At 56.1% G+C, this 24,245-nt stretch overlaps 1 protein-coding gene across 1 annotated transcript in view; it reads left to right on the plus strand.

Moving 5' to 3' along the window:
• Positions 1-24,245, plus strand: part of cacna1fb (calcium channel, voltage-dependent, L type, alpha 1F subunit) — a 224,520-nt gene that overhangs the window by 43,944 nt on the left and 156,331 nt on the right. The window contains exons 9-13 of the mRNA XM_072489013.1: positions 3,782-3,856; positions 7,248-7,332; positions 10,045-10,071; positions 12,085-12,245; positions 16,585-16,810. Coding sequence (XP_072345114.1) covers positions 3,782-3,856; positions 7,248-7,332; positions 10,045-10,071; positions 12,085-12,245; positions 16,585-16,810 — 574 coding nt within the window. The remainder of the gene's footprint in view (positions 1-3,781; positions 3,857-7,247; positions 7,333-10,044; positions 10,072-12,084; positions 12,246-16,584; positions 16,811-24,245) is intronic.

A 24,245-nucleotide genomic window follows, 5' to 3' on the forward strand; every position in this document is an offset into this window, starting at 1 on the left:
CTCGAGCCTGTTACATAGGAACAGGAGAGGGCCCATTCAGCCCTTCTCGAGCCTGTTACACAGGAGCAGGAGGAGGCCCATTCAGCCCCTCTCGAGCCTGTTACACAGGAATAGGAGGAAGCCCATTCAGCCCCTCTCGAGCCTGTTACACAGGAACAGGAGAATGCCCATTCAGTCCCCCTCGAGCCTGTTACACAGGAACAGGAGGAGGCCCATTCAGCCCCTCTCGAGCCTGTTACACAGGAACAGGAGGATGCCCATTCAGCCCCTCTCGAGCCAGTTACACAGGAACAGGAGGAGGCCCATTCAGCCCCTCTCGAGCCTGTTACACAGGAACAGGAGGAGGCCCATTCAGCCCCTCTCGAGCCAGTTACACAGGAACAGGAGGAGGCCCATTCAGCCCCTCTCGAGCCTGTTACACAGGAATAGGAGGAAGCCCATTCAGCCCCTCTCGAGCCTGTTACACAGAAACAGGAGGCCTATTCAGCCCCTCTCGAGCCTGTTACACAGGAACAAAAGGAGGCCCATTCAGCCCCTCTCGAGCCTGTCACACAGGAACAGGAGGAGGCCCATTCAGCCCCTCTCGAGCCTGTTACACAGGAATAGGAGGAAGCCCATTCAGCCCCTCTCGGGCCTGTTACACAGGAACAGGAGGCCTATTCAGCCCCTCTCGAGCCTGTTACACAGGAACAAAAGGAGGCCCATTCAGCCCCTCTCGAGCCTGTTACACAGGAACAGGAGGAGGCCCATTCAGCCCCTCTCGAGCCTGTTACACAGGAATAGGAGGAGGCCCATTCAGCCCCTCTCGAACCTGTTACACAGGAACAGGAGGAGGCCCATTCAGCCCCTCTTGAGGCTGTTACACAGGAACAGGAGGAGGTACATTCAGCCCCTCACAAACCTGTTTCCCCATTCAACAAGATTGTGCCTAATCTGTGACCTAATTCCAGATCCCGGCCTTCGCCCCCCCTCCCCCCCTCACCCCCACCCAGCCCCGGTATCCTTTGATACCTTTGGGTAATGAATATCTCTCAATCTCCCGGATTTAAAGTGAACTGACCCGGCATCGTTTGCCGTTTGTGGGAGTCAGGGGTTCTGGATTGAATTTTGGGGTCGTGGGACGCCCCTGCCTTTCTGGAAGGGGTAGGATGAATTGGGGAATGGGTTGCAGGACAGCACAGTTAGACCCTGGGTGGTGAGATATTCCTGGGGAAGAATCACATTTTGATATTTAGAAGTGGAACTACATCAGCTGTTAACCTTTAGTAAGTATTCCAAGCAGATTCCCTCTGCTGGTACAAGCACATATGGTAGCCTCAAGTGGACAAAATGCACATTACTATTTTTGATATACAACAGGTAGTGTGGGGGTGTCAAGTCAACTTATTATCAGCTCTTGCGCAGAGACATTCACTTAAGTCTCTCCAATGATTAATTTATTTGTTCCCCTTCTTTTTATTTATCTCTTACTGTCTCCTTTTTCCCTCTTGCCCTCCCTCTCTGCCCTTCTCTCTCTTCCACCCCTCTTTCTCGCTTTCTACCTCTCACTCCAACTCTGACACCCCCCTTTCTCTCTCACCCTTTCTCTCTACCCACCTTTCTCTCTACTCTTCTCTCCCTCCTCCATTCTCCCCCCCATCTCTCTCTCTCTCTCTCCATCACTCTCCCCTCTATCTTCCTGAATGCTGTTACTCTCTTCTCTCTTATTCTTCCCTCTCTCTCCTCTCTTTCACACACCCTCTTTGCCTCCCTGTCTCTCCCCCTTATCCCATCCCTCTTTCGCCCTCTCCTTTTCTCTCTCTATATCCCCTCTCTTTCACCGTCTCTACCCCCGCTCTCCTTTCTCTCTGCCAATCTTCCTCCCCTCACTCCATCTTTCCTTTTCTCCCCTTATTCTATCTATCTCTCTCTTTGTCTCTCTCTCTCTACCCCTTTCTCAATCTCACCCCTCTCTCTCTCTCACCAATCTTCTCACACCCTCCCTCCTCTCTCCCTCGCTCTCTATTCCCCACCTCTCTCCCTCTCCCTACACCCTCCCCTCTCTATCCCCACACTCTTTCCCCTCCTCTCTCCCCTCTCTCTCCCCTCCCCTCTCCCGCACCGCTCTCCCCATCTCTCTATCCCCCTTTCTCCACCTCTTTACCTCTCTCTCTCCATCCCCCTCCTATCTTCCCCTCTCACTGAACCCCCTTTCTCCCCCCTCTCTATCCCCCTCCTCTGCCCAAACCCCATCTCCCCGTCTCTCTCTCTCCCATTCGCTCTGTCCCCTCTCTCTAACTCCCATCACTCTCACTCTCTCTGTCTGCCTCCCCTCTTCCCCTTTCTCTCACCCCTCCTCTCTCCCCCTTGCTCTACCCTCTCCATTTACTACACCTCCCCTCTCTCCCCCTCTGTCTATCCCCTTTCTCTCTCTCTGCCCATTCTCTCTACACTCCTCCTCTCTCTCCCCATCTCTATCTCCCTCCTCGTCTCTCTGTATCCATCTCCTTCTCTCCCCTTCGTACCCCTTCCTTCTCCCTCGCTCTCGTTCCCTCCCTCATTCTATCTCCTCCTCTCTCTCTCTATCTCTCCCGCTCTTTCCATCCATCTGGCATCCTCCTTCTCATCCGCCTCCCCCCCCCCATTATTCTCTCTCTCGCTCTCTCTGCTCCCCCTCTCTCTCTCTATCCCTCTTGCTCCTTCTCACCTTCCTCTCCCTCTCTCCCCGTCCCTCTCTCTTTCTCCCCCTCTCTCACAACCCCACCCTGCCCTTTGCACTTCTGTCTCTCACTTTCTGTTTCTCCGCACCCCCCGTCTTTGTCCCCTCCCACGCTCTCTGTGTGGTGATATTCAGACATCAATATACATGATCAATATATGTACATGTAGTACAGTCATTTCAACACTAGGCGGCTCACAGTCAGCTACTATAAGAACTGGTTTCCCGCTTCTTCTAAGTCAGATGATAGAACATGGAACAGTACAGCACAGAACAAGCCCTTCGGCCCTCGATGTTGTGCCGAGCTTTGTCTGAAACCAAGGTCAAGCTATCCCACTCCCTGTCATTCTGGTGTGCTCCATGTGCCTATCCAATAACCGCTTGAAAGTTCCTAAAGTGTCTGACTCCGCTATCACAGCAGGCAGTCCATTCCACACCCTAACCGCTCTCTGAGTAAAGAACCTCCCTCGGACATGCCTCCGAAATCTCCCACCCCGAACCTTATAGTTATGCCGCCTTGTAACAGCTACATCCACCTGAGGAAATAGTCTCTGAACGTCCACTCTATCTATCTCCCTCATCACCCTATAGACCTCTATTAAGTCGCCTCTCATCCTCCTTCGCTCCAATGAGAAAAGCCCTAGCTCCCTCAGCCTTTTCTCATAAGACCCACCCTCCAATCCAGGCAGCATCCTGGTAAATCTCCAGGATGTCAAATCAAATGATGATGTGATTCAGAACAGTGATCAAGCAAGACACAGAATAGTTAGAGTGAGCGAAGTTAGAACTAGTTTGTTATAATAATGTATAGTTATATGGTTACCTGTATTGTATTTTAATTCTTTATTGTTAGTTTAGTATTAAGTAAAAGAACTCACAGTTTATTATTTTATTACTCATTAAATAGTTAATCTCTCAACAAGAAGACTATTGGTCATTGTATCATCCTGGTAGATTCTAGAGTAATATATGTATTTTACACGAGTCATTATTTAAAATCTAACACTCTCTATCCCTCACTCTCCCTCCCTCGTGTCCCCTCTCCCCTGCGTGCCTCGGCACTGCCCCTCCCTCATCGCCCAGGCATCACTCTGGCCGACATCGCGAGCAGGAAGCGAGGAAAACAGGGGTGGTTCAGCGCCTCGAACGAGACGCACGGTGAGTGAAACACGGGTTGGCGAGCGGTCAACGCGGGGCCCCGGCCGCATGACCCCTGCTTTACCCCTCTTGCTCGTGTTTTTTCTGAATGGAGGGCTGTGATTATTAGTATTCCACAGTGCTGGGACCTCTGCTGTTGTCACGACACCCTGGGGGGGAGGGGGGGGTCCATTCCCGTGCCCCCCCCTCGATCCGGGGTCGCAGCATAAGTGTGTTGGCCAGGGTTGCGAGAACCCCAAAGTGTTTCGTGGCGTTTACCTGACCCATAACTTTTACTAGATTGTGCTGTGGGGAGCACACGGCCCACTCTACAGGTGTGGGACAGCAGAAATGGAAAAGTATTTTTTAAAGCAAAACAATGTTTATTCTATGAACTCAAGTTAACCTTTTTTAAAACATACAGTGAACATCTTAGCAACCATCAATTCAAATACAACCCCCAAAGAATACAACACTAAGTAATCCTTTAAGTTTTCCTATTAGCATCCATAAGACTTAAAACACCTTTTACCAGAAGCACATCAGGTTAAAGTCACTCCTGTTATTAATTATAAATCACCAAAGGATCGATTTACAGTTGTTAGATTACAGAGAGAGATTCATACACCTTCTGGCTGTGACTGGCTCTGAAAACGAAACTAAAACCCACCCTGCAGCAAACAGCCTAAAATGAAAGTAAAAAGCTGACAGATAGCCTAGCTCCACCCACTCTCTGACATCACTGCAGTAATAAATACCCTTTTCTTAAAGGTACTCTCACTACAGATATTTATATACCGACCCATTTATAAACACCCATTTCTTAAAGGTACTCTCACTACAGATATTTATATACACACCCATTTATAAACACCCATTTCTTAAAGGTACTCTCACTACAGATATTTATATACACACCCATTTATAAACACCCATTTCTTAAAGGTACACTCACATGACAAGTGAATTCACAAATAATTCTTATTAACTTATTTGGCTGTTGCAATAAGATGCAGACACCAGATTTGTAAGCAAAAATGTGAACAATCTATTTATTAATAACAAGAGGGAAAGATGAAAATATAAAATAACAACCGAACAATGATCTAACAATCTACCTCATCCCAAAACCCACCCTCCATCCGGACACACACAAGACGGACACACGCGGCGGGATGGGGGGGGGGGGGGGGGGAAAGGTTTAAAATGAAAAAGGGATTAATATTTATCAGATTGTTCTTTGCTGCTGACGATGTAGCTCTCTATAGTCAGCGATCTCCCAGAAGCTGTAGGTTGTAGAAAGCTCCCTCAATCAGCAGGGGAGAGAGATTTAAAACCTGCCTCGTGCCCGGATTTTTCCGCAGCACACACCCAAAATGAAATGGAACTCTTCACCAGATCCGCCTTCCTTCTGGAACTTTCTGTCTGGCCCCGCCAACCACAGCCCCCAAGAGGAAAGTGTACATTTCCGATTGGCCGCTTGCCAGGTCTATCAAATCATCATCACCGTTTCTGCCACAGAACCGAAAGGGAATGTCTCGGTTTTGCCCACCGCAATAAAGGGTTCAATAAAGGGGTTCCAACTCTGCCTAAAATCTGGGGCGGGATTCTCCGACACCCCCCCCCCCCCCCCCCCACCCCCGGGCCGGGTCGGTGAATCCCCGGGGGGGGGAGGCACAAATCCCGTCCCGCCGCCGGCTGCCATATTCTCCGGTGCCGTTTCTCGGGTAGGAGCGGGATTCCCACCAGGCCAGTCGGGGGGCCGTTGACAGCGCCCTCCCCCCCCCCCTCCCCCCCCTCCCCCGGCGATTCTCCAGGCCCCGATGAGCCGAGCGGCCGTCCATTTTTGGCCTGTCCCGCCAGCGTGAATCACCCAACTCACGCACCGGCGGGACCCGGCGGACGAGTATGCGTGGGCGGTCTTCGGGGGCGCTGCGGGGGGGGGGATCCAAGCCCGGCGGGGGGGGGGGGGGGGGGGTGGGCGGCCCCCGCAGTGGCCTGGCCCGCGATCGAAGCCCACCGATCTGTGGGCGGGCTTGTTCCCTGGGGGCACTCCTTTCTTTCCCACCGGGCCCCTGTAGGGCTCCACCATATTGCCTGGGGGCCGGCGCGGTACAGAGAAGCCCCCGCGCCGGCCACTCTGCGCATGCGCGGATTCATGGCACCTGTTCCACGCCGGACCTTCGGATGCGGTTGGGGAGGCGCCAACCCCTTCGGCGTCCACCTAGCCCCCAAAAATGCGGAGAATTCCACACATTCGAGGCCTGTTGATGCCGGAGTGGTTGCCGTCTGTTCTCCCGCCAGCGTGGGGACTTAGTCCCCAGCAGGGAGTATCCTGGCGCTGTAGTTTAAACCGAAACCCCAGGTGGTGCAGAAGGGCGGGGATAAAAAGGAGAAGACAGGGCAGACAGAAAGGGATTGATAACAGTATTTTAACACTGTTTGTAATATGTATAAATGATTTGGAGGAAAATGTTACTGGTTTGATCAGTAAGTTTACGGACTGCTCAAAGGTTGGTGGAATTGCGGATAGCGATGAGGACTGTCAGAGGATACAGCAGGATTTAGATCGTTTGGAGACTTGGGCGGAGAGGTGGCAGATGGAGTTTAATCCGGACACGTGTGAGGTAATGCATTTTGGTCGTTGGGAATATCCAGTAAACGGCAGAACCCTTAAGAGTATTGACAGTCAGAGAGATCTAGGTGTACAGGTCCACAGGTCACTGAAAGTGGCAACACAGGTGGAGAAGGTAGTCAAGAAGGCCTACGGCATGCTTGCCTTCATTGGCCGGGGCATTGAGTATAAGAATTGGCAAGTCATGTTGCAGCTGTATAGAACCTTAGTTAGGCCACACTTGGAGTATAGTGTTCAATTCTGGTCGGCACACTACCAGAAGGATGTGGAGGCTTTAGAGAGGGTGCAGAAGAGATTTACCAGGATGTTGCCTGGTATGGAGGGCATTAGCTATGAGGAGCGGTTGAATAAACTCGGTTTGTTCTCACTGGAACGAAGGAGGTTGAGTGGCGACCCGATAGAGGTATACAAAATTATGAGGGGCATAGACAGAGTGGATAGTCAGAGGCTTTTCCCCAGGGTAGAGGGGTCAATTACTAGGGGGCATAGGTTTAAGATGCGAGGGGCAATGTTTAGAGGAGATGTACGAGGCAAGTTTTTTACGCAGAGGGTAGTGGGTGCCTGGAACTCGCTGCCGGAGGAGGTGGTGGAAGCAGGGACGATAGTGACATTTAAGGGGCATCTTGACAAATACATGAATAGGATGGGAATAGAGGGATATGGACCCAGGAAGTGAAGAAGATTGCAGATAAGACGGGCAGCGTGGTCGGCACGGGCTTGGAGGGCCGAAGGGCCTGTTCCTGTGCTGTACTTTATTCTTTGTTCTTTTGCTGATAGCGAGTCTCCCGGGCAGTGAAACTGCCTCAATCAACACGGAGATCGTCGGAGAAGAGGAACATACTGATTGCTGCGCCATGTGTCTGTGAGTCCAGATATAGAGTAAAGCTCCCTCTACACTGTCCCCATCAAACACACCCAGGACAGGTACAGCACGGGGTTAGATACAGAGTAAAGCTCCCTCTACACTGTCCCCATCAAACACTCCCGGGACAGGTAAAGCACGGGGTTAGATACAGAGTAAAGCTCCCTCTACACTGTCCCCATCAAACACTCCCAGGACAGGTACAGCACGGGGTTAGATACAGAGTAAAGCTCCCTCTACACTGTCCCCATCAAACACTCCCGGGACAGGTAAAGCACGGGGTTAGATACAGAGTAAAGCTCCCTCTACACTGTCCCCATCAAACACTCCCAGGACAGGTACAGCACGGGGTTAGATACAGAGTAATGCTCCCTCTACACTGTCCCCATCAAACACTCCCAGGACAGGCACAGCACGGGGTTAGATACAGAGTAAAGCTCCCTCTACACTGTCCCCATCAAACACTCCCAGGACAGGTACAGCACGGGGTTAGATACAGAGTAAAGCTCCCTCTACACTGTCTCCATCAAACACTCCCAGGACAGGTACAGCACGGGGTTAGATACAGAGTAAAGCTCCCTCTACACTGCCCCCATCAAACACTCCCAGGACAGGTACAGCACGGGGTTAGATACAGAGTAAAGCTCCCTCTACACTGACCCCATCAAACACTCCCAGGACAGGTACAGCACGGGGTTAGATACAGAGTAAAGCTCCCTCTACACTGTCCCCATCAAACACTCCCAGGACAGGTACAGCACGGGGTTAGATACAGAGTAAAGCTCCCTCTGCACTGTCCCCATCAAACACTCCCAGGACAGGTACAGCACGGGGTTAGATACAGAGTAAAGCTCCCTCTACACTGTCCCCATCAAACACTCCCAGGACGGGTACAGCACGGGGTTAGATACAGAGTAAAGCTCCCTCTACACTGTCCCCATCAAACACTCCCAGGACAGGTACAGCACGGGGTTAGATACAGAGTAAACCTCCCTCTGCACTGTCCCCATCAAACACTCCCAGGACAGGTACAGCACGGGGTTAGAGACAGAGTAAAGCTCCCTCTACACTGTCCCCATCAAACATTCCCAGGACAGGTACAGCACGGGGTTAGATACAGAGTAAAGCTCCCTCTACACTGTCCCCATCAAATACTCCCAGGACAGGTACAGCACGGGGTTAGATACAGAGTAAAGCTCCCTCTACACTGTCCCCATCAAGCACTCCCAGGACAGGTACAGCACGGGGTTAGATACAGAGTAAAGCTCCCTCTACACTGTCCCCATCAAACACTCCCAGGACAGGTACAGCACGGGGTTAGATACAGAGTAAAGCTCCCTCTGCACTGTCCCTATCAAACACTCCCAGGACAGGTACAGCACGGGGTTAGATACAGAGTAAAGCTCCCTCTACACTGTCCCCATCAAACACTCCCAGGACAGGTACAGCACGGTGTTAGATACAGAGTATAGTTCCCTCTACATTGTCCCCATCAAACACTCCCAGGACAGGTACAGCACGGGGTGAGATACAGAGTAAAGCTCCCTCTACACTGTCCCCATCAAACACTCCCAGGACAGGTACAGCACGGGGTTGATACAGAGTAAAGCTCCCTCTACACTGTCCCCATCAAACACTCCCAGGACAGGAACAGCACGGGGTTAGATACAGAGTAAAGCTCCCTCTACACTGTCCCCATCAAATACTCCCAGGACAGGTACAGCACGGGGTCAGATACAGAGTAAAGCTCCCTCTACACTGTCCCCATCAAATACTCCCTGGACAGGGACAGCACGGGGTGAGATACAGAGTAAAGCTCCCTCTACACTGTCCCCATCAAACATTCCCAGGACAGGTACAGCACGGGGTTAGATACAGAGTAAAGCTCCCTCTACACTGTCCCCATCAAATACTCCCTGGACAGGTACAGCACGGGGTGAGATACAGAGTAAAGCTCCCTCTACACTGTCCCCATCAAACATTCCCAGGACAGGTACAGCACGGGGTTAGATACAGAGTAAAGCTCCCTCTACACTGTCCCCATCAAACACTCCCGGGACAGGTACAGCACGGGGTTAGATACAGAGTAAAGCTCCCTCTACACTGTCCCCATCAAACACTCCCAGGACAGGTACAGGACGGGGTTAGATACAGAGTAAATCTCCCTCTACACTGTCCCCATCAAACACTCCCAGGACAGGTACAGCACGGGGTTAGGTACAGAGTAAAGCTCCCTCTACACTAAACCCATCAAACACTCCGAGGACAGGTACAGCTCGGGGTTAGATACAGAGTAAAGCTCCCTCTACACTGTCGCCATCAAACACTCCCAGGACAGGAACAGCACGGGGTTAGATACAGAGTAAAGCTCCCTCTACACTGTCCCCATCAAACACTCCCAGGACAGGTACAGCACACGGTTAGATACAGAGTAAAGCTCCCTCTACACTGTCCCCATCAAACACTCCCAGGACTGGTACATCAATGTTGTCTCTATTGCAACAGCGATTGAATTTTTAAAATACACAATTGAATGTTTGCCTCTGTGCTTCTCCTCTGTCGAACGAGCTGCCTCGGTCTTTCTGTGACTGTGCGAGCACCGTTTCTGCACGTTTTCTCTGCTCTGTATGATAACTCTGATGTTTGTCTCCAAATCATCTCGGTTTCCGAAGTCTCGCTCCACTTCTCTAATTGTCATCTCTTCTCCTGCAGGGCGAAAGTCGCCAAGACCCGCATCTGGTGAGTGTTCTCCTTCCCTTCCATCCATAATCTCGCCAAATTCCGCTGCCTTCCCACATTGTACAGCCGTGCTCCACACCCCCACGCCAACCTCGACGGCTGGGCTAGCGAGCCGCGGGCACCGCGCGCGACTCCTCCCGCTGACCTGTGCCACGTCGGGGGTGGGGGGGGTCAACGTGGTGGGGGATGGGGGGGGGGGGGAATTGGTGGGACCTCTGATAATTTCCCACCACTGCACCTCCACCACCACCACTGCACCCCCCCCCCCCCATCCCCCCCCCCCCGCCTGTCACCTGCCACACACGCCACACTCCCGTTCCCCCACCGGTGTCAAATTGATGTTATTGTCAGTTGTTTCCTTCGTGATTCCCCTCGTGGCCAAATAGCCTCCCCTCGCCCGAGGTTGCCAATCGCGTCCCGAGCCGGTTACTGAAGTCAAAACCGAAAGCAGGAACCTTTCCTTCACTGACTTGCTCCGTCTCCCGGCTCTCCTGTCACGTCCAGTGTCTCAGCCGCCTCCTATTTATAGTTTCCTGGCCACCATTACTGAGATTAGCTCCCAATTCCCCGTTTATTCATTGCCAGCGGCAGCGATGTGGACCCTTGAACCCTTGCCTGAAGCATTCGCTCTTGATTTCTAGCCCAGCGATCCCTGTTTATATGTGCTCAATGCACTTAATTAAACAATGCCCTTTGCCCTTGGCCTGTGTATCTTATGTTACAGTCCCCGGATCAGACCCCAAATTTATATTTAGAAACTGAATGAGAAACCTCAACAATTTTTCAATTTGTAAACCGTGTTATGGGCCGAGGTTTAGAGAACCCCAAAGTGTATCATGGAGTTCACCTGACCCACAACTTTTAATAGATTGTGGTATGGGGAGCACACGGCCCACTCTACAGGCGTGGGACAGCAGAAATGGAAAACTATTTTTTAAAGCAAAACAATGTTTATTCTATGAACTCAAGTTAACCTTTTTAAAACATACAGTGAACATCTTAGCAACCATCAATTCAAATACAACCCCCAAAGAATACAACACTAAGTAATCCTTAAACTGTCCTTTTAACACCCATAAGACAAAAATCCTTTTTACAGAAGCACATCAGGTTTAAATTCTCTACTGAGAGCAGTTAAAACTCTGAATTCACCAAATGATCAAGAGATAGTCTTTACATGGCAGAGAGAACAGCAGTACCCCTGCGTTGTCTGGCTTCAGCTCCAACACTGAAGCGAAACCAAAAAACACAGACACACCCAAGCTTTTCCTCAAAGCGAAACTGAAAAGCCGAGCCAGAGCTCAGCTCCACCCACACTCTGACATCACTGCAGCCACTTGAGCAGACAAGCATTTCTTAAAGTGACATTCCCACGACAACTGTGAGGAGAGGAATTTTTAAAAAATTGAAACAAACTATCTTATTCACACAGGATTAACCCCATTGACATCGAAGGAAAATAAAGCTGTTCAATTCACAGCTAAACATTCTTAAAAAAAAACAAAGGGAGGTACTTGAACTTATTTTCCCCACCCAAGCAAGATCCACTCACACGGGACAAATGCCACTTAATTAACACAGTTAACGCTCAGTGGCTAACAGATTTATTCGCAAGGTCCTTGAGAGAGAAGCTTTCAGTTTGAGAGACACACCTCCTTCCCTCAGAACCCAGATCGGAACTCTCAAAATGAAACTAAACAATAACAGACACCGGGCAGGGCTGAAAACGAAACTAAAAAACAGACCCAGCCCCTCCCATGAATGACATCACAACCTGCTAAGCTGTTGACCCCTTAATTACAGCTTAAGACAATATATATAAAACAATTCCCTTTCTTCATTGCTCTTACCGATATAATTATCGTCCCGGTAAGCAACGGTTCGCGCAGTGGTTCCGGATTGCCCGTGTCCGAGTGCTGCGCCAGGGCTCGCCTGCCACTCCTGCCCAGCCGCACCAGCCGCCAATTTTCCGCCCACCTCACGCCAAAACCGTTTCTGCCCTCTGCCTCGCAGCAAGCGCTTCCGCCGGTGGAACCGGTGCTGCCGGCGCCGATGCCGGGCGGCCGTCAAGTCGGTGACGTTCTACTGGGTCGTTCTCCTCCTGGTCTTCCTCAACACCGCCGCCATCGCCTCGGAGCACTACAACCAGCCCGACTGGCTGACGGAGACCCAGGGCAAGTAGGCAGCGTCTCGGACCTTCTCGCTAACCCACACCCAGCAGCTTCCTCACCCCCCCCCCCCACCCCCAACCCCGCTTCGCTGCCTTGACCCCCTTCATTCCGGGAAATCTGGTGATTGGTTGGAACTACTCTCTGAGGTCATTCAGAGAGCAATTGTATATTACTGACCGGAGCTACTCTCCGAGGTCATTCAGAGAGCAATTGTATATTACTGACCGGAGCTACTCTCCGAGGTCATTCAGAGAGCAATTGTATATTACTGACCGGAGCTACTCTCCGAGGTCATTCGGAGAGCAATTGTATATTACTGACCAGAGCTACTCTCCGAGGTCATTCAGAGAGCAATTGTATATTACTGACCGGAGCTACTCTCTGAGGTGATTCAGGGATCAATTGTATAATACTGCCCGGCCTCCCCTCCCATCTCTTTAAATCCCCCGCTGGCCACCCTGCCCACTGACCCCTCTCCCGCCACTCCACAATCTCTTGCCTTCGCTTCTCGCTTGATAAAGTGTTCCTTAGCACTGCTACTCCTTTCAAAATTCCCTTCCCCATGTCCCGCCTCTCCCACCTGACCACCCTCTCCCTCTTTATCAATAGATACTCTTATTTGACAATTGATGGGTTATGTCCATTTTGAATGAAAGCTCTTTAGTCATTCACAGGATCTGAGTGTTGCTGGGTACATCCAGTAAGTATTACCCTTCCCTAATTACCCCCTGAATAATAACTGTTATTCGCAGCAAACACACACATAACATAGTGACATTCGCATCACACAAGTGCCCGGCAATGACCGTCTCCTACAAGAGGATCTAACCACCGCCTCTTGACATTCACTGACATTCCCATCGCTGAATCCCCCACACTCAACATCCTGGGGGTTACCATTGATCAGAAACTGAACTGGACCCAGCCGTATAAATACTGTGGCTACCAGAGCAGGTCAGAGGCTGGGAATCCTGCGGAGAGTAACTCACCTCCTGACCCCCCAAAGCCTGTCCACCATCTACAAGGACACAAGTCAGGAGTGTGATGGACTCTCCCACTCGCCTGGATGAGCGCGGCTCCGACAACACTCGAGAAGCTCGACACCATCCAGGACAAAGCAGCCCCCGCCCCCCGGCTCGATCGACACGCTAACCCCCACCTTCAACACCCCCCCCCCCGCTCGATCGACAAGCTAATCCCCACCTTCAACACCCACTCCCCCCCCCAGCTCGATCGACACGCTAACCCCCACCTTCAACACCCACCCCCTCCACCCCCCGACGCACAGCGGCAGCCGTGTGTACCGTCTACAAGATGCACTGCAGCCACTCGCCAAGGCTCCTTCGACAAGCTTCGCCCAAACCCACCACCTCTACCCCCGAGAAGGACGAGGGCAGCAGACGCCACGGGGAACACCCGCCGCCTGCACGTTCCCCCTCCCCAACACACACACACACACACCATCCCGACTCGGAAATATATCGGCCGTTCCCTCACTGTCGCTGGGTCAGAATCCTGGAACTCCCTCCCTAACAGCACTGTGGCTGTACCTACACCACACGGGGACGGCAGCGGGTTCAAGATTGCGGCTCACCCACCACAATCCCCAGGGGCAATTAGGGTTGGGGAATAAATGCTGGGCTCGGCCAGCGACGGCCACACAATCCGTGAATGATTTAAAATAAACTGGATCAACAACCACGAGTGTCCTGGCACCAGGGTCACGGGCACCAGGGTCGCAGGACACCAGGGTCGCGGGCACCAGGGTCACGGGCACCAGGGTCACGGGCAACAGGGTCACGGGCACCAGGGTCGCAGGACACCAGGGTCGCGGGGCACCAGGGTCACGGGCACCAGGGTCACGGGCACCAGGGTCGCAGGGCACCAGGGTCACGGGCACCAGGGTCGCAGGGCACCAGGGTCACGGGCACTAGGGTCGCAGGGCACCAGGGTCACGGGCACCAGGTTCACGGGCACCAGGGTCACGGGCACCAGGGTTGCAGGGCACCAGGGTCGCAGGGCACCAGGGTCACGGGCACCAGGGTTGCAGGGCACCAGGGTCGCAGGGCACCAGGGTCACGGGCACCAGGGTCACAGGCACCAGGGTCACGGGCACCAGGGTCACGGGCACCAGGGTCACAGGCACCAGGGTCACGGGCACCAGGGTCACGGGCACCAGGGTCACAGGCACCAGGGTCACAGGCACCAGGGTCGCAGGGCACCAGGGTCACGGGCACCAGGGTCACAGGCACCAGAGTCACGGGCACCAGGGTCACGGGCACCAGGTTCGCAGGGCACCAGGGTCACAGGCACCAGGGTCACGGGCACCAGGGTCACAGGCACCAGGGTCACAGGCACCAGGGTCGCAGGGCACCAGGGTCACGGGCACCAGGGTCACGGGCACCAGGGTCACAGGCACCAGGGTCACAGGCACCAGGGTCACAGGCACCAGGGTCGCAGGGCACCAGGGTCACGGGCACCAGGGTCGCAGGGCACCAGGGTCACGGGCACCAGGGTCACGGGCACCAGGGTCACGGGCACCAGGGTCACAGGCACCAGGGTCACAGGCATCAGGGTCGCAGGGCACCAGGGTCACGGGCACCAGGGTCACGGGCACCAGGGTCACAGGCACCAGGGTCACAGGCACCAGGGTCGCAGGGCACCAGGGTCACGGGCAACAGGGTCGCAGGGCACCAGGGTCACGGGCACCAGGGTCACAGGCACCAGAGTCACGGGCACCAGGGTCACGGGCACCAGGGTCACGGGCACCAGGGTCACAGGCACCAGGGTCACGGGCACCAGGGTCACAGGCACCAGAGTCACGGGCACCAGGGTCACAGGCACCAGGGTCGCAGGGCACCAGGGTCACGGGCACCAGGGTCACAGGCACCAGAGTCACGGGCACCAGGGTCACAGGCACCAGAGTCACGGGCACCAGGGTCGCGGGGCACCAGGGTCGCAGGGCACCAGGGTCGCGGGGCACCAGGGTCGCAGGGCACCAGGGTCACGGGCACCAGGGTCGCAGGACACCAGGGTTGCAGGGCACCAGGGTCACGGGCACCAGGGTCGCAGGGCACCAGGGTCACGGGCACCAGGGTCGCAGGACACCAGGATTGCAGGGCACCAGGGTCACGGGCACCAGGGTCGCAGGACACCAGGGTCGCAGGGCATCAGGGTCGCGGGGCACGAGTGTCGCAGGACACCAGGGTCGCAGGACACCAGGGTCGCGGGGCACCAGGGTCACGGGGTCGCAGGACACCAGGGTCGCAGGGCACCAGGGTCACAGGGCACCAGGGTCGCAGGGCACCAGGGTCGCGGGGCACCAGGGTCGCGGGGCACCAGGGTCGCAGGGCACCAGGGTCGCAGGGCACCAGGGTCGCAGGGCACCAGGGTCGCACGGTCTCCAGACCAGCGGAGAGACTGGCAGAGGTGGGATCGTGATGACTGGGGAGAGAGAGAGCGGGTAAATGGAGTTGAAATCAGCCATGATTGAATGGTGGAGTGGACTCGATGGGCCGAATGGCCTTACTTCCACTCCTATGTCTTATGGTCTTATGGCAGAAAAGGTTAAGGGAGAGATTTAATCGAGGTGTCAAAATCATTGAGAGGGTGGGGGGGGGGAGTGTTCCGATGGGGTAAGTAAGATTGCGGTGGCCGGCTCGTAGCACCTCCCCGGGGCCAGCACGGGAACGGTGGGCTGAATGGCCTTCTTCGCTGGAGTAGGGGGTGGGACTCTCCCAGCCCTGGGCCGGGCCGGCGAATCCCCTGCGACCGGGGCCACGCCGCCCCGACGCCGGCACGCGATCCCCTGCACGCGGGGGTGGCGGCCTGCGTGTGTGTGTGGGGGGGGGGCTCCGACCCCGGGGGCGGGGGCTTCCGATGCGGCCTGGCTGGCTGGGGGCCTCCTTTCCTACCCGCCGGCCCCTGTCGCCCTGCGCCATGTTGCGTCGGGTCCGGCGCGTTGAAGGGAGCCACCGCGCATGCGCGGACCCCGCGACGCCCAGTTCGTGAACCGCTGCAACGCCGTGCTGGCCCCCTGGCCAGGCTTAGTCCTGGGAGCGGCCCGGTCACGCCGCCATAAAACGCGCCGCCGTTTGCGGCGATGGGAGAATCCCGCCCAGGATTCTGAATCACACCCTCAGCGGGTTGGGTGGACGGGGTTGGGGGTGGGGGTCCCTTCCTTGCCTTGGCAGCCGGTCTAGCTCAACAGGTTGCCAATGGTTTGTTGGCGAAAATGCCGTCAGTGGAGGACAGTACGGTGGTTTTTACGCTGGTGACAAATGAGGTACATGGACATCGCGCTCATTTTAATCGTAACGCGCCTCTTCCTTCCTGACTCTAGACATCGCCAACAAGGTTCTCCTGGCCCTGTTCACCTGTGAGATGCTGCTCAAGATGTACAGCCTTGGCCTCAACGCCTACCTTGTCTCATTCTTCAACTACTTTGACTGCTTTGTGGTGTGCGGCGGCATTGTGGAGACCATCCTGGTGGAATTTCAGATCATGCCACCGTTGGGCATCTCGGTCCTCCGCTGTGTGCGCCTCCTGAGGATCTTCAAATTCACCAGGTGAGGCGTCGCTGGCGTCTGGCGCGTATCCCTGCTGTCCCCAAATCCATGGCCTGAGTGGCCTCCGCCCGCGCTGCCCTGCTCGCCGGTTGTCGTTTAGCGATTGGACCCCGCCCCGCTCCATCCTTCACGTTAGAGATGTTGGCCGAGGTCATTCAGAGATCAATTGCATGTGACTGGCCACCTCCTATCTCACCCCGCCCGTGATCGGCAGCCAATCAAACTCTGCTGCTCAGGTCCTGCCCTGCACCAACTCCCGCTCACTCCCCTGGCCCTCAGTCCAGAAACCACTCCATTCAAACACTCTCATTCTTTCTTTTCAAAGCCCTCCGTAGCATTTGTCACTACAACCCTGCCTATCTCTGTAATCTCCTCCAGCCCCTACAGCCCTCCCTATCTTTGTACCTCCTCCAGCCCCTACAACCCTCCCTGTCTCTGTAACCTCCTCCAGCCCCTACACCCCTCCCTATCTCTGTAACCTTCTCCAGCCCCTACAACCCTCCCTATCTCTGTAACCTCCTCCAGCCCCACCCTATTTCTGTAACCTCCTCCAGCCTCTACAACCCTCCCAATCTCTGTAACCTCCTCCAGCCCCTACACCCCTCCCTATCTCTGTAACCTCCTCCAGCCCCTGCAACCCTCCCTATCTCTGTAACCTCCTCCAGCCTCTACAACCCTCCCAATCTCTGTAACCTTTTCCAACCCCTACAACCCTCCCTATCTCTGTAAAAACTTCCAACCCCTACAACCCTCCCTGTCTCTGTAACCACCTCCAGCCCCTACAACCCTCCCTATCTCTGTAACCTCCCCCAGCCCCTACAACCCTCCCTATCTCTGTAACCTCCTCCAGCCCCTACAACCCTCCCTATCTCTGTAACCTCCCCCAGCCCCTACAACCCTCCCTATCTCTGTAACCTCCTCCAGCCTCTACAACCCTCCCAATCTCTGTAACCTCCTCCAGCCCCTGCAACCCTCCCCATCTCTGTGACCTCCTCCACCCTGACAACCCTCCCTATCTCTTTCCCTATCTCCCTCTCTCTGACTTTCTCTGTCTCTGTGTCTCTCTCTCTCTCTGTAATTCTCTCTCTTTCTCTCCCTCTCTCTCTCTCTGTCTCTCTCCCTCTCTGTCTCCCTCTCTCTGTCTCTGTCTTTATCTCTCTCTCTCTATCTCTCTCCCTGTTTCTCTCTGTCTCCCTCTCTCTGAATCTCTATCTCTCCATCTCCCTCTCTCTCTTTTTGTCTCTCTCCCTGTCTCTCTCTCTGTCTCCCTCTCTCTGTCCCTCTGTCTTTGTCTCCTTCTCTCTGTCTCTCTCTCTCTGTCTCTCTATCTCTCCCTCTGTGTGGTGAATGTGTAACTGCTTATAATTCCCCAGTGCATTGTATCATGTTCTGCTGTGGTGTTCTGTTATTAACCCTCTGGGCTCCGCCGATGGGCCATTGTGTGGCTTCACCCACAGGGGGAATTTGTTGGGGCATGTACGGGCTCCGCCCATGGCTCCACCCCTTAAGAGGAAGTATAAGAGCAGCTGACCTGCAGGCGGTTCCCAGTGTTGTACCAGTCGCAGGCAGGCACTGTTCTAAGCTGATTAAAACCACGGTTTACTTCTCCTCGTGTCTCTGAGTGAATTGATGGTCGCATCAATTTAATCAGCTTAAAATACAAATATGGAATCAGCCCTCAAACCTGACAGACTGGAACTCGATCCACAGGCCGTGGATGCTTCGATGCTTCAAGGCCTATCTCGCCGCGTCGTCCACGCCATCCGTCACTGACAAACAGAAACGGAGTCTTCTCCACGCACGGGTGAGCCATCGCTTTTCTGTCCAGCTCGACGAAGCCGCTTCCCGTACAGAGGCCCTCGCGCTGCTCGAACGCCTCTATGTGCGGCCTGTGAACGAAGTCTACGCACGACACGTCTTCACCACTCGCCGCCAGCGTCCCGGGGAGTCGCTAGATGATCACCTACGCGACCTCAAAGCCCTCGCGCGCAACTGTAACTACCAGGCCGTTACGGCCACTCAGCACATGGAGCTCGCCGTCCGAGACGTTTACGTGGCGGGGGGTCCGGTCGAACTATGTGAGACAGCGCCTGCTCGAAAAAGGGGCCCAGGACCTGGAGGACACGGTAAAACGGGCGACCTCTCTGGAGGCCGCTTTTCAGAGCCTTACTGAGTTCCCGGCCGATCACACGACCCCCTCGTGGGCCCCCGACCCGAGACTACCCCAGGCCTGTGCCGCGCGGACGGCCGCCCATCATGGGGGGGCTACCCTGCTACTTTTGCGGCCAGTCCCAACACCCCCGACAGCATTGCCCAGCCCGCAACGCGAACTGCAGCAGCTGCGGACGAAAAGGACACTTCGCCAAGGTCTGCCTGGCCAGGTCTAAGAACTCGAACTCACAGACCCGATCCACAGGCCCGCAGACCCCGCAAGGTGGCAGCGTGTCTGCCAACTCCGCCTCCGCATATCACGTGCGATCCATGGGGGCCGCCATCTTGGACGCCATCTTCCTCACCGCCCGCCACGCTCGACCAACGGGGGCCGCCATCTGCTACGCCGCTCGACGCGTACGACCTACACGGACAGCCATCGCGGGGCCGCCCCAGCACCTCCGATCACGCCGCCGGCTACCCCCAGCTCAGCGCGGTCACCCTGGTCCAGTCGCGACCTAAGCATCTCCGGAGCTCCATGATGGCTGTCCGGGTTAACGGGTACGAGACACCTTGCCTTTTCGGCTCCGGGAGCGCAGAGAGCTTCATTCACCCGGACATGGTAAGACGCTGCTCGCTCACAATATTCCCGACGCAACAAACCATATCCCTCGCCTCTGGGTCGCACTCGGTGCAAATCCAAGGGTGCCCTACTGCAACCCTAGCGATACAGGGCGCTGAGTACGCTAATGTTCAACTATATGTGCTCCCAGACCTCTGCGCACCTCTCCTTTTGGGACTCAGCTTCCAGTGCAACCTCAGGAGCCTAACTCTTAAATTCGGGGGGCCCCTGCCCCTGCTCACCATATGCAGCCTCGCAAACCTAAAAGTCGACCCCCCCCCCTCTCTTCGCAAACCTCACCGCCGACTGCAAGCCAGTAGCCACCAGAAGCAGGCGGTATAGCATGCAGGACAGGACATTCATTAGGTCCGAGGTCCAGCATCTCTTGCGGGAGGGGGTCATCGAGGCCAGCAGTAGCCCCTGGAGAGCTCAGGTGGTGGTCGTTAAGACCGGGTAAAAGTTCTGGATGGTAGTTGATTACAGCCAAACCATAAACCGGTACACGCAACTCGATGCGTACCCCCTTCCCCGGATTACAGACATGGTAAACCAGATCGCGCACTACCGCGTGTTCTCCACGGTAGATCTGATGTCTGCATACCACCAGCTCCCAATCCGCCCGGAGGACCGCCACTACACGGCCTTTGAGGCAGACGGCCGCCTCTTCCGCTTCCTCCGGGTCCCCTTTGGCGTCACGAACAGGGTTTCGGTGTTCCAACGAGCAATGGACCGAATGGTTGACCAGAACGGGCTGCGGGCCACATTCCCGTACTTGGACAACGTCACCATCTGCGGCCATGATCAGCAGGACCACGACGCCAACCTCCACCGATTTCTCCAAACCGGCCAAAAACTCAACCTCACCTACAACAAGGAGAAATGCGTTTTCCGCACAACCAGGCTAGCCATCCTCGGCTACGCCGTGGAGAACGGGGTCCTAGGGCCCGACCCTGACCGTATGCGCCCCCTCCTACAACACCCTCTCCCTCACTGTCCCAAGGCCCTGAAGAGGTGCCTTGGATTTTTCTCCTATTACGCCCAGTGGGTCCCACAGCATGCGGACAAAGCCCGCCCACTATTTAAGGCCACCTTCTTTCCACTGGCAGCCGAGGCCCTCCAGGCCTTCAGCTGCATCAAGGCGGACATTGCCAAAGCCGCGATGCGCGCGGTGGACGAGTCCTTCCCCTTCCAGGTGGAGAGCGATGCCTCAGAGGTCGCTCTCGCCGCTACCCTCAACCAAGCAGGCAGGCCGGTGGCGTTTTTTTCCCGCACCCTCACCTCCTCCGAAATTCGACACTCGGTCGAAAAAGAAGCTAAAGCCATCGTGGCAGCCGAGCGGCACTGGAGGCACTACCTCGCTGGTAGGAGGTTTACCCTCATCACCGACCAACGATCGGTAGCCTTCATGTTCGACAATACGCAGCGGGGCAAAATCAAGAACAACAAGATCTTGAGGTGGAGGATCAAACTCTCCACCTATAACAACGATATAGTATATCGTCCTGGGAAGGTCAACGAGCCCCCAGATGCCCTGTCCCACGGCACTTGCGCCAGCGCGCAAGATGTCCGACTTCAGGCTATCCACGATGACCTCTGCCACCCGGGGGTCACCCGGCTCGCCCATTACATCAAGGCCCGCAACCTGCCCTACTCCACCGAGGAGGTCAGGGCCATGACCAGGGACTGCCAGATCTGTGCGGAGTGTAAACCGCACTTCTATCGACCGGATAAGGCCCATCTGGTAAAGGCATCCCGGCCCTTTGAACGCCTCAGTATCGATTTCAAAGGGCCCCTCCCCTCCAATAATCGCAACACGTACTTCCTGAACATCATAGACGAGTTCTCCCGCTTCCCGTTTGCCATCCCCTGCCCTGATATGACCACCCCCACTGTCATTAAAGCCCTGCATAGTGTCTTCACCCTGTTTGGTTTCCCCAGTTATGTCCACAGTGACCGGGGCTCATCATTCACGAACTGCGTCAGTACCTGCTCAGTCAGGGCATCGCCTCGAGCAGAACTACCAGCTATAACCCCAGGGGAAACGGGCAGGTGGAGAGGGAGAACGCGACGGTCTGGAAGACCATCCAACTGACCCTGCGGTCCAGGAATCTCCCAGTTTCTCACTGGCAGGAGGTCCTCCCCGATGCGCTCCACTCTACCAGGTCCCTCCTTTGCACGGCCACAAACCAGACTCCTCATGACCGCTTGTTTGTTTTCCCCAGGGGAGTTACCTCAGGGGCCTCGCTTCCGCCCTGGCTGATGACACCGGGTCCAGTCCTCCTCCGAAAACACGTTTGGAGCCATAAGACCGACCCCCTGGTCGAGAGGGTCCAGCTCCTGTACTCCAACCCACACTATGCGTCCGTCGAACACCCCGATGGCCGACAAGATACCGTCTCCCTCCGGGACCTGGCGCCCACAGTCTCCACCACTACAACCACTACTGCAGCCCCCGCACTATATCCCGTCCAATCTACCATGTCCAGCGCCCCCACCCCTATATGGCTCCCGCGCTTCCTCCCACCTGCCACACCGGACAACAGGAATGAAGCTCCGGAAGAGCCGCTCCCGGAGTCCACGCCTGTGCCTGCTCCGGACCCACTTCCACAGCCACTCGAAGCGGCTGCAACACCAGTGCTTAGGCGGTTGCAACGCACGGTCCGGGCGCCGGACCGGCTGAAACCATGAGCCCGTCACCCCCGCCGTCTTCATTTTTGAACAGGGGGTGAATGTGGTGAATGTATTACTGCTGATAATTAATCAATGCATTGTATCATGTTCTGCTGTGGTATGTTATTAACTCTGTGGACTCCGCCAATGGGCCATTGTGTGGCTTCACCCACAGCGGATATGTTGGGGCATGTACGGGCTCCGCCCATGGCTCCGCCCATGGCTCTGCCCATGGCTCCTCCCCCTTTACAGGAAGTATAAGAGCTGCTGACCTGCGGGGCCACCTTCAGTGTTGTACCCGGTCACAGGCAGGCTCAGTTCTAAGCTGATTAAAACCACGGTTTACTTCTCCACGTGTCTCTGAATGAATTGATGGTCGGATCACTCTGTCTCCCTCTCTCTGCCATTCTTCCTCTGTTTCTCTCTCTTTCTGTCTCCCTCTCTGTCTCTCTGTCTGACTCTCTGTCTCTCTCTCTCTCTGTGTCCCTCTCTCTATCTCACCGTCTGTCTCTCTCTCTCTCTTTGTCTCTCCCTCTCTCTGTCTTTCTCTCCTTTAAGATGCTTCTAAAAACACAACCTCGTTGAAATATCATTTAGTGCGGGATTCTCCGCCTTCCCCGTTTCCCGGTGCGGAGCGCCCTCTCCGGCAGCGGGATTCTCCGCCTTCCCCGTTTCCCGGTGCGGAGCGCCCTCTCTGGCAGCGGGATTCTCCGTCCCGCCTTCCCCGTTTCCCGGTGCGGAGCGTCCTCTCCGGCAGCGGGATTCTCCGCCTGCCCCGTTTCCCGGTGCGGAGCGCCCTCTCCGGCAGCGGGATTCTCCGTCCTGCCTTCCCCGTTTCCCGGTGCGGAGCGCCCTCTCCGGCAGCGGGATTCTCCGCCTGCCCCGTTTCCCGGTGCGGAGCGTCCTCTCCGGCAGCGGGATTCTCCGTCCCGCCTTCCCCGTTTCCCGGTGCGGAGCGTCCTCTCCTGCAGCGGGATTCTCCGTCCCGCCTTCCCCGTTTCCCGGTGCGGAGCGCCCTCTCCGGCAGCGGGATTCTCCGCCTGCCCCGTTTCCCGGTGCGGAGCGTCCTCTCCGGCAGCGGGATTCTCCGTCTGCCCCGTTTCCCCGTGCGGAGCGCCCTCTCCGGCAGCGGGATTCTCCGTCCCGCCTTCCCCGTTTCCCGGTGCGGAGCGCCCTCTCCGGCAGCGGGATTCTCCGTCCCGCCTTCCCCGTTTCCCGGTGCGGAGCGCCCTCTCCGGCAGCGGGATTCTCCGTCCCGCCTTCCCCGTTTCCCGGTGCGGAGCGCCCTCTCCGGCAGCGGGATTCTCCGTCCCGCCTTCCCCGTTTCCCGGTGCGGAGCGCCCTCTCCGGCAGCGGGATTCTCCGTCCCGCCTTCCCCATTTCCCGGTGCGGAGCGTCCTCTCCGGCAGCGGGATTCTCCGCCTTCCCAGTTTCCCGGTGCGGAGCGCCCTCTCCGGCAGCGGGATTCTCCGCCTTCCCCGTTTCCTGGTGCGGAGCGCCCTCTCGGGCAGCGGGATTCTCCGTCCCGCCTTCCCCGTTTCCCGGTGCGGAGCGACCTCTCCGGCAGCGGGATTCTCCGTCCCGCCTTCCCCGTTTCCCGGTGCGGAGCGCCCTCTCCGGCAGCGGGATTCTCCGTCCCGCCTTCCCCGTTTCCCGGTGCGGAGCGTCCTCTCCGGCAGCGGGATTCTCCGTCCCGCATTCCCCGTTTCCCCGTGCGGAGCGCCCTCTCCGGCAGCGGGATTCTCCGTCCCGCATTCCCCGTTTCCCGGTGCGGAGCGCCCTCTCCGGCAGCGGGATTCTCCGTCCCGCCTTCCCCGTTTCCCGGTGCGGAGCGTCCTCTCCGGCAGCGGGATTCTCCGTCCCGCATTCCCCGTTTCCCCGTGCGGAGCGCCCTCTCCGGCAGCGGGATTCTCCGTCCCGCCTTCCCAGTTTCCCGGTGCGGAGCGTCCTCTCCGGCAGCGGGATTCTCCGCCTTCCCCGTTTCCCGGTGCG

Source organism: Scyliorhinus torazame, chromosome 22 (assembly GCF_047496885.1).
Source record: "Scyliorhinus torazame isolate Kashiwa2021f chromosome 22, sScyTor2.1, whole genome shotgun sequence".
NCBI lineage: Eukaryota > Metazoa > Chordata > Chondrichthyes > Carcharhiniformes > Scyliorhinidae > Scyliorhinus > Scyliorhinus torazame.